The 10905-nt window shown below is 40.6% G+C and overlaps 1 protein-coding gene across 1 annotated transcript; it reads left to right on the top strand.

Moving 5' to 3' along the window:
- The first annotated feature begins 4416 nt into the window (after positions 1–4416).
- LOC148020404 (uncharacterized) lies at positions 4417–9288 on the top strand. The gene is made up of 4 exons (XM_087700703.1): positions 4417–5304; positions 7247–7302; positions 7427–7464; positions 7548–9288. The coding sequence occupies exons 1-4, from the start codon at positions 4780–4782 to the stop codon at positions 9179–9181; spliced, it is 2253 nt and encodes a 750-aa protein (XP_087556829.1). The 5' UTR covers positions 4417–4779; the 3' UTR covers positions 9182–9288.
- Positions 9289–10905: the final 1617 nt, after the last annotated feature.

The following is a 10905-nucleotide window of genomic DNA, read 5'->3' as shown; positions in this document are numbered from 1 at the left end:
ATGTGATTCTTATTCCTAATAGTAACTTGATTTAGTCCCCTATAATCCATACACAGACAGAGGATTCCATCCTTTGTTTTTTGGAAATTGAACAGAAGCATCCCAAGGAGAGTTACTAGGATGAATGAATCCTTGATCTAGCAATTTCTTTAATTGAGTCTTCAATTCAATTGCTTCAAGAATTGACATTTTGTATGGCCTCTTTGTGAGACTGATTCTACTCCATATACTAACTTTATTTCATCATCCATATCTTACTTCAGGAGGTAATTTAGTTAAATCATTAGGGAAGACATTAGTATATTCACTCAACCATGAGTGCTCATCCTCATCCTTGGTATCTTCGACTACCTTATTAAGTTTAAGTAGATAATTGGAAGTCCTTTTCTAATTCCCTTTAGGATTTACCTAGCATTGGCAAACTGGATTCTAAGTTTGCTTGGCTTTCCTTGTGGACCATTTAATCAAGAAGATTTTTGAATGTGTCTCACTCATCTCCATAGTATATATTAGCATGATTGGTCCATTCCTAATATGAAATCCATAGGTCACTCCTCAAGGCATGACCCCAAAATTTGATATAGTAGCTTCAACTCCAAGTTGAAACTAGACATTATGGATTGCCTATGTTAACAAGGTTTTCTTTTCATTTGCTAGTTATACTAAGAGAATCTTAGAGGGTTTCATGTTTAACTTTGGTTTCCTTGCACATTTAGGGAACATTGGCATTGGTGTTTGTTTCCTTATGGGGACACTGGGCTCCAAAATGGCATGGATCTTTGCACTTAACACAAGGTGGTTTGATATCCTTATTCCTATTATTATTATTATTATTGTAGTTGCAGATGTTTGAGAGATTCACATGGTTGAGATTATTATTGCTTTATTGATAGTTTACTCAACTCCTTTTGGGATATGGAAATCTATTGAACCTACCATATTGCTTGGGAAGGGTGGTAAAAAATGGCTACTCTCTCATCAAATGTGTCTTCTAGATCAATGGGCCTTATCACCTCTCCAGTTGACCATTGAGAGGCATATTTGAATCCTAATAAAAGCATGCCACTTGTTGGCTCATGGACATATAGGGAGAGTACTTATGTAGCATCACAAAATGAGAATAATAACTTTCCAAAGTTAACCCTAGTTGCTTCAAGTTGAAGAACTCATTCATCTTTAGGGTTTGATAAGTAGGTGAAAAATTTCGGCCTTAGATTGCTATCTTGATTTGGCTCCAAGTGTGGCTTTTGAAACAACTTCATCAGGACACCACTCCTTCCACCATAGTCATGCTTTGCCTATCAACCTTAGGCATGCAATCATTGCTTGATTTGTCAAAATAGTACTTGCAATAGAGAAATAGTCTTCCATTTTCTCAAGCTAGGTTTTGGCATTAATTTCAACGTTCGTCCATTCTCTATTAAATTTAGGTGGCTTGGCATGTTTGAGAAGAAAATTTCTCTTCTTTTCTTCAATTTGGGACAATAACAACACGAGTTAAAGGTACACCAGTTGAGGAAACCTAAAAGATGTTTAGATCTTTTAATTAGAACGATACAATTCTTGGATTTTTCCATACTTGGAAACCCTTTAAATTGTTAACCTTGTTTTATCAATTTATCAGTTTTAGTAAAGAAAATCATATTATTATTCTAACAAGCTTGTACACAAGCAACTTCCATATCATTTTGGGATTCGACAAAACTATCTTAAATTTGTTTCTAGATGATACATTAGATCCAAAAATGACATCACATTGATCATCTAAACAAGATCTTTACAAAAAGAGAGAGTTATATATTTGTATGACCAATGAACCATTGGCTTTTCATATAAGACCAAATTTAGTTTAATATATGGGATTTTGTACAATATTTCAAGATTTTGTTAATTGGTAGGCTCTTGAGTAGTACATAACCTCAATCATGGATCTAGGGCAGAGGTAACATGTAATATAAGTAGAAGGATCCTTGAGAGTGTTGAGTGCTAAATATTTATTGGGTAGATTGGAAATATCTTTAATCTAGTAATTATTTTGATGAGATCATCCAGCTATATATGTCCACATAATTTAGCTAGACAATCTTAGTAACACAACGATAAACCCATTGGTTTAGGGTCATCAGCTCACCTTCTTTGTGCACCATCAGATTTGTCTAGCTTCTATGAAACATAAAAAGTTAGACTAGTGAAAGCCTTCCTACCCAATGCAACCTCCATAATCTAAATCCAAGGCTACTTATTCAATCGATATAGATGAAGTGGTGTCTAGTCCCAACCTTGATATATGGTCCAACGATTTGGATCAAATCGATAAACTTGAGGAATTAATATCTCCTCCATTACACTAAAAATGTTCTCCTTCAAGGTGAAATTACATTGAGTTCCTACTTTAGTTCAATATAGAAATTCTATAGTTCTCCATGTACATGATTTTGGTAGTGAGTTTAATAAAATTCTTTTTTGAGCAACCCTAGCTATATTTCTCGGCACAATTTGATGCGTAATATGTTTAATTTTATTTCTGTCTTCACAAATCACCTATTGATTTGGCCTTGACTTGTTAATGCCCTTAATCCTTCCCTTAGATGCTATTTGTGCTTTAATAATCACTCATTTTGATATTGCATTTCTAGTTTTTTACTGGATCTAAACTAGGAAACTTCAATTTATTGACAGTCCATATTTATCTTAGTTGTATACCTATGCATATTAAAGGTTCCCTACTTCAACTATTTCTCTATTTGATTTCAAACAGTTTGCCATTCCTTTTTTTTTTTTTTGGCTCTAATACCACATGTACTGTACTTGTCACTAGATACAAAAGGTAATGTTTGGTAGTCACCAAGAGTCCTTTCTAATTACTACCATTCATACTCCACGTGAATAATTAGACTTCGATTTAGATGGGTAGCCTTAGGTCTACCTCATAGAGAAGTGCTTTACTCCAATCTATGAGGATTGACCCACAAAGTCCTATAGACTTAACAATTGCTGATGAAATTCTAGCATTGAGGCACAACAATCACTTTGTAATCACTCAAGATCGATGATGAACACTGCAATTGGTTCATGATGAGTAAGAGATGTGGGGGAGTTAGACAAAACCCCTTTGCCCGTAGGGAAAAATCTCATGTCCTTTCCCCTAAAACAATGCTTGGCTGTATTCTATGGTCAAACCCTAGGAAAGTCACCAATCAACGATGACCTTTTTTTCCATAGTTGAAAAGCACTCCACTAATTGGGTCCACTTTGCCATTGAGCATTTTTCATCGAGAAAAATCACTTGGCCACTTTCCATTTGTAATGTGGCATTCTTTAGTTTTTTAAACATAGGATATCATATACATTGTTTGGCACTCCAAAAGAACTTGTTTAATTTCATTTCACTTCATCTTGAGTATATATATATGAAATCAGAATAGCATCTCTTTCCAAATAGTGTATTGATATTATAGATATTTGCATTGATAGGTTGGCTATACCATAACTTGAATGCACATGGGGTTTCAAAAAAAGAAGTCCAATAGTTGTAAATGTAAGTTCATGAAGTTATGCATGACATGGCTATACATAGATATTTACGAAGTTTGTAATAATGAAAATATTTGAAATATATCAATAAATATTAGGATTATAGAGTTTGAGAATGGCTAGACCAACCATCCAATGATCATAGCCAACTCTCTTTTATTTTCTTTCAAGCTCCCAACCAATGGCTCAATAAATACATTTTTGTTTGAAGAACTATGGGGGCCAAGGGTAAAGGGTCAATCGAGTATCAACTAATGGTCTCGAGCATTGTATCGTTTATTTCTTAAATGATTTTCATAATAAAATTTCAATAGTACATGCATCATATGGTACTCAAATAAAAAAGTTTAGGGTATTTTGATCTTTTCATAAAGTAGACACAATTATAAACAAAGAGTTCACAAAAGAATGACAAGCGGGACCAATAGAGGGATGCATTAGCTTAAGGTTTTGCAAAATCCAAGATATAAATAATCTGTCATTGAATTGGGGTGGGATGTTATTGGCCCTGTACCCTAGAGGTTTAAAAGAAAAGCGGGAGCGCACACCGAGAGAGAGAGAGAGAGAGAGAGAGAGAGGCTAGAGCGCTCTGGACGGATGTGAAAAATGTGTATGTGGATGCCGATGTCATGTACGCATGCTTGTCCGCTGTGCGCGTGTGTGCCTGGGGTGGACCCGGCGGAAGCGTACGGGCAGTTGAATGGAAATTGAGCAGCATGATGAGTGCCACGCTAGTCTCGACAAGCCAAGCCCTACTCACAACAGAGAGCGGGTCTTTCCACACTAACCTACATCCATCCTACTAGTATTTGCAGCCTCTGTGCACTGCCGTCTCTTACTTAGCAGGGAGAAAAGATTAGAAAACCCTAATCTTGAACGAGCAGCCACTGTAGCTTGCGAGAGCCCCCCCGGTCCCCCCCCTCTCTCTGTCAAGGAAAAAGGACCCAGGCCTGCTAGCTGTCTCATATTCTCCCCATGTCCATGCCCTGTTCTCCTCTTCCGGCTGCTGCTCCTTGCATTATTAACCCACCGTCGGACAAATATATACGAGACAGGCATCGCAGGCATCATTATGTGTAGGAAAGGAAAAGTTCCATTTATTGCGCTGTGATCTCGACCCACATCTGCCCTTTAATTATCCGCCGAGCTTCCTCCTTCTGATCTAGTCTTAGCCGTAGCAATTCTTCTTCTTCTTCTTCTCCTCAATATCTACTATCTAGTCCGTAGCAATTCATCCTTAGCAGGATGCGCATCAGGAAGCGCCGCGGCCTGACTACCACGTCAGCGGGTGGGGGCCCTAATCCTCCTCCTGCTCCGCCTCCTCCTCCTCCTCCTCCTCCTCAGCAATGTTGCCATGACAGTCGCAGTACTGACGAACATACTGTAGTTGGGCGCTGTCAATATCATCGTGTGCAGGCCGAATCGCTGAGATCGGAACTGGTCGGATCGGCAGCACCGGCGCACGAGAAGAAGAAGGAACCCAACTGCACAACTGGCGCTGCTGCTACTACCACTGCCGTTAATGAAAGCACTTACAATTATATGAGCCTCGTAATGGGAGAGCAAAAGGAGGCCTCCACCATGCAAGGTTCCAGGCGTTCTACTGTTGCGACGAGCCAATTAACAGCTGGTCACACGAACAAGGTTCGGATTAGTACGCTATTAGAGGAGGGAATGAAGTTCAGTACTCTATTGTCGTCCAGGTCTGAGCCTAATTATTCCGGCTCCAGGCCAGCTGCTGCCTCAGTGCCACCCGTACTCCCCGGCCAGGTATGGTTACAACCATCACTTGTCTTATCGTCTCAGCTAGCGCCATTGTTTGCGTCGCTGTGCCCTCTTCCATACCCAAATTCTTTCAACAAATCACCACCAAAACATTAAACTGCTCCTGCTGTTGTCGCTGTGTTAGGGTTAGGTCAAATCATTCCTTCACGCTTACAGAAGAAATTCGGTATCCTCCCCTCACTACAATTCTCGTCTTCGTTTCTGTGTCACTTTCCTTACTATATATGTCATAATCGCCAGACATAATAAAGATAACTTCACTACATATATTGCCAGATCAACACTGATCTGATCTTCTTCTTGTGTATCGTATGTATATCTAGTAGGTAGGAGTCCATCTTCCAGGAATTTGTCCTTCCCTTCCTGCTGCAATATTCCAGGGCTTTCCCATTTCCAAATGGCTTTCAGAAATCTATCCTTCCCTTCCTGCTGTAATATGTCAAGGCTTTCCCATTTCACAATAAAATATTACGGTAATACGTACGAGACTCTATCTTGACTGTTGCAATATACTAATTTAAAGTCTTATTATTGCGTAGAGTCGAGTTAATGAAGTTTTATTATTGTCATAGAGTCGAGTTAATGAGCACGGGCCGTTTCTATACCTCATCTAGGTTCTCTCTCTCTCTCTCTCTCTCTCTCTCTCTATGTATCTCATATGACCGTATAATTTCCGCCTCCTTTGTGTCTTATATCTTCTTCCTTTACAACTAGGAAAACACTGGGACCTCACGTACCTTATGTAAGTAACGTTCATAACCACATGCGCTAGTCATACACGACACAGAGGTTTTGCACCTGCAGCAATTTCAATGTTATCCTTCGACGAAAACATGCTCCCTATAGTCATAGTCATACTCATTGGTCTTGACGATTCATTGACCATAGTTTTGCTTTTCAAGAGCAACCTAGTCTTACTTCCCGAACGAGATCAAATTACAGGGTTCACGATTGTGTAGTTCAGAATTCCCTTCGATTATAGGATTTCTTGCGTGATGTGGCTGGCGTAGCAATCCGGTAGCTGATATTGCCATTGACTTGCCTGCACAGGACATTAACTTCACGGGCCCATTTAAGGCTAGGTTCAGACAGAGGTGGCAACCTTCCGTTTCCTTTAGAAGTCGGAGGCAGTGCTCACGAAAAACTTTTTTCCCATCCAATGGAAAAGAGGACTAGGCTTAACCCCAGTCGGTTTTGGGAGGGAAATAGCCGATTTTATAACTTAAATGTTGAAAAAATAGCCGGTTTTTGTCAAGATGAGCTTCAATTTCAACCGGTCTTTTGAGAATCTTGCCTGGAAAAAATACACTAAAGAACGGTATTCTGTGAGCACTGGTCAGAGGCACAGCATGTTACAAGAAGGTTAAGAGAGGTTTTTTCTTAGTGCCAAGGCTCTTCGAGAAGGGGAGGGGGGTTAGTAGAAAGAAGGTGGGTAGGGCGGAAAGAGGAGGGAAGTCTCGGCCATTTGGGAGATGTCACGTCAAAAGCACAACCCTTTGATATATATCTGCTGCTGCTGTTGGTCTGAACTCAGCCTAAGGAAAGTGACCCTGACTCCTGATCAGCACTGAAATTCCCTTCCTGTTTAAATGTTTCTCCAACCTTGAATTGTTCTTGCTTTCATAAACTTCTCTTATCCAAGGGACAGATAGCTAGTTGATATTGCGGTAAACGAAACGGGAGTGCTAAGGTGAACTGTTCCTAGCAAGTAGGTATATGACGTTTTTGGTCCCTTGACAATTTCTTGTAAACTGCTGTCTGATAATGCCACTGGTTGTCGGCCAGTCTCAGCAGCCCTCACTCATGATGTTTAACCATGGTCTGGAATACTATTTAATATTTTCTTATCGAGAATTATAATTAGGTTATTTGGGCACTGGTTGTGCTATAATCAACGTTCGAATTCTAATTTATTGGAATGTCACAGAGTAAGCATGAAGACCAAGATGTGAATGTCGAATCAGAGCTCGGAGGTACTCCGAGGTGAGTCCCTGGCCGTAAAATGTGGCATTTGAAACGAGAGTACATCCATGTATAATGCTGTGCTGATACATTGTCCATTTGTTAATGTTTTCTTCCTTCTGAATTGTGGCGTTATATATTGTAGGCACATTCTTTCGAACTGGGTCATGCCTAGCTTGCAAGGTACGGTAACCTCCCCTTTTTTGTGACCCTTCGAATTCTTCGATCAGATATGTGCTTTAATTACAGCTTATTGTGATACGCAGGATTGAGGAGGTGGAGGTCGAGGTTTAATTATTCCGATTGTATGCAGAAGCTGCAAAATGATGCACTAGCTGGCACGAACAGCAGTACTGCTTATAAATTATTGCAAGACGAGGCGCAAGTTATAAGCATGAGGTTGAGATCAGATGGTGATGGCTCCATAATGCAGGGTGTGCAGCAAGCATGCCGCCAAACTACAAATTCGCCGGAAGTAGCAGTCAGAACAGCTGGGCCTCATAATAGTAAGCTGCCTTTTACGCGAGTTTGCGAGGAGGAAATAGCAGCACTTGGACAGATGAATATGAAGATGGATGTCGAGGCCGGCAAGATTAAAAAGAAGCTGGAGCAGGAAATAGTCATGGGTCACAACGCTGATGATCAGAAGAGAGAGACATTATTAAGATCGTCCATTTGCTCAAGCGGTGGGTCCAAGCAGCTGCTGAGGAAGTCGGATAAGGGGAAGAGGAGCTTCCAGGGGGCCGATGGCAAGATGTACGGCTATATAATTGGGAGCTATGGGATTATGGCGCATCGATCACAGTTCTCCACGCTGGTCGACGGCTCCGATGATCAAATTAATCAGCATGAAGAGGTAAGTATGGTTACCAGGGGAAACGAAGTAGGGGAATGGGACGTACTCGAAAATCAGATACTGCGCCCAAGCCCCAGCAGCATCAATCCGGTAGCTACGGCTAGCATGAACAATAGTATCATTAAGAAGTGTGAGATCAGAACCGATGATTATATGATTGCAGCAGTAGCAGGCCGGGACAAGTTAGGGAAGGATCAAAGCAATAGCTGGAGGCAAATCAGTACTACCGATGATGTTGAGGCAAGGAGGATGAAGACGAAATTAGGAGGAGGATTAGCCGCTGGGACGTCGTCGAGATGGCGGAAGAAGTGTCGGCCGCTGTTCCGCTCCATCAGCGACATCCAGAGGAGGGGCCCGCTCATTCATCACAGTAATAGTAATAATCATCATCATCACCATCGTGACACTGCCAGCGGTAATATTGACCATATCATAACTGATGGATCAGCCAGGATAAGTGATCATCGAGAAGATGCAGATACTACACATGCCCATGATCATCATCATGCCAGTACCACTACTACTGATATCGACACCCAGCGCCCGTTAAACGTCCACCACCGGGAATATGGCGGCAGGAGGCCCGATGATGATGTAGGACTGACGAAGAAGAAGAAGAAGAAGAGAAAGCTCAACAAAATGAACTTGATGATGACGATCATGGACGTCGTCGCAGATGCAGCTGCTCATGAGCTGCAGGAACAGGCGCTCGTGATCAGCAGGCCGTCGACTTATAAGACCTGCAAGGCGGCTCATCATCATCGTCATCATTCTCATCACCCTCGTCATCATCTACCAGAATATGTGCAGGAGGCTCAACGTCGTCAACGTCCAGGCCCGCCTGATCGACAGGATGGTCGAGCCGCCTCTGATCAATATCGGTCGGCGCTGCCAGCTGTCCTATTGAATATCGGAAAATCATTTGCAGCTCATCCTCATCAAGCTGGCGATAATTACGATGTAATGTCGCAATCCATGAACTGCCGCTGCTCCCTCAACAGTGACCCCTTCGAGTGGAGACCCGACTTCTCCCATTTCATCTGATCATCATCCATGTATGTATACATTAACATCCATGATCATCAATGGTAATTATCAATTCCAGCTCAGAGACAGTATCGCTTGGAGTTAACAATTAATCGCGACTTTGAGTTCCTGGTTTGTTCTTACGAAACGGAGCGCCGCAAGCACCCGTTAAACTAATCTGGTGTAGCATTTCAACAATTTGTGGTAAAATGCAGAAGTAGCTTGGCTGTCGTGAACTAGTAGTTACCGTCCGCTCACATATTGATGCATCTATCCCATTCAGTCAGGTCCAGCCTGCACACACAGCTCGGATTAATGCCTAGCGGCAGTAGAAACATGAAATCCAGTCTAACAAATTGAGGTTTTGTTTTTGGCGATGTGCCTAATCCTTTGTCATTACTACTAGACTAATTTTCACATACTTGCACGACAGTTTTCTCTACATATCTTGTGCCATCATGATCAGCTTCAAAAGTTGCTGCCCTTCCTGCTTTTCTTTGTCTAGGGGATCCACTTGGTAATTGATACAAATAAGGCCTAGTTACCACTTAGCGCTAGTTCATTTCGAACTTTTTGAGAAACGTGAACAAAACGTCTTGTCTTACTTACTATGTTTAATGATAATGGACTGATTTTTATCATTTGCAACGTTTTTGGTTGCCTTCATGATGAAATGGCAGCTGCACTAATGTTCATATCTAGTGAAAAAAACTTTTTCCCCATCCAATGAAAAAAAAGAAAAGGTTAAAAGACGACCGACGTAATGGGGAAAATATAAGTTGTAGCTGGTTCTATAATTAAAATGTCTAATGTCTAATGTCTAAAGAATAGCATTTTCTCATCTATAAAAACATGAATTTTATTCGGTTTTTTGGAAATTTGGCCATGAAAAATGCACTAAAGGATGGTTTTCTATGAACACTATTCATATCTTTGCTTTGGATCTCCATCAAATCTCTCCTAGCTTGTGAATGTGTTTCATGAACAATAATGCCATTCATTTAGGCATCCACGTGGTCCTTCACAAGGTACCCACTTTATGTTTATTAGTGGACTTACTTTTGCAAGGGTTTGGAAATATAAGTTATTTGAAACATCTCAAAAAGTGTACAAAAGTCATTTGGAAAATGTGGACAAGAACATGGCACACCATAAAGCTCACAAATAAAACAAGGATAGGGAAGTTTACTATGATTCTCGTATAGCTCTAGACTTAATTAAATCCTTGAAGATTATGTAATATTTGAGCTATCTGCTCCAAGCCTAATGAGTGAGCATGCACGCAATGATTCCTAATACTACTTACTTTCTATTATTTCAAAATTTTAGATACATCTCATGTATATGTGAAGGCATGGGAATATTTGCTTTTCTATTTGAACTTCAATAATATGTCACTTGTAAGCCTTTGATTGTGATAAGCAAGTTTTCATTCCCTAGTATTCCTCGGTGGAAGGTGGTGTTAGCCCTAATTTCATGGAAACTAGTCAATCGTGGTACCACAAGGCGTTAGATCTCACTCATCCCAACCTACATAAAAGAACCCCAAGTAATAAACTGCAAGGGCCAAAGTGGCAATTTTCTACCAATTTGGATGGCAAGTACTATTATTGGTTGTGCAAGTATTGGGGTGTCCAAAAGTTAGGGGGAGCACCATATATTAGACACATTTTTTGGGCACTCCAATAAAAAATTTAGGAAAAATCATTAACGTATGAATGACAATCAAGGAATGAAATTCA

The sequence above is a fragment of the Lygodium microphyllum genome, chromosome 19 (genome assembly GCF_053477565.2).
Source record: "Lygodium microphyllum isolate KBCC chromosome 19, Lygodium_microphyllum_v1.1.10, whole genome shotgun sequence".
Classification (NCBI taxonomy): domain Eukaryota; kingdom Viridiplantae; phylum Streptophyta; class Polypodiopsida; order Schizaeales; family Lygodiaceae; genus Lygodium; species Lygodium microphyllum.
The sequence above is the reverse complement of the archived record's forward strand: the minus strand, read 5'-3'. Positions and strand labels throughout refer to the sequence as shown.

Excerpts from the sequence above, each read along its gene's own strand:
- LOC148020404 (XM_087700703.1), top strand. The coding sequence starts at position 4,780 with ATGCGCATCAGGAAGCGCCGCGGCCTGACTACCACGTCAGCGGGTGGG. Across the intron at positions 7,303-7,426 it reads GAGCTCGGAGGTACTCCGAG|GCACATTCTTTCGAACTGGG; the intron begins GTGAGTCCCTGG and ends TATATATTGTAG. Across the intron at positions 7,465-7,547 it reads GGTCATGCCTAGCTTGCAAG|GATTGAGGAGGTGGAGGTCG; the intron begins GTACGGTAACCT and ends TGTGATACGCAG.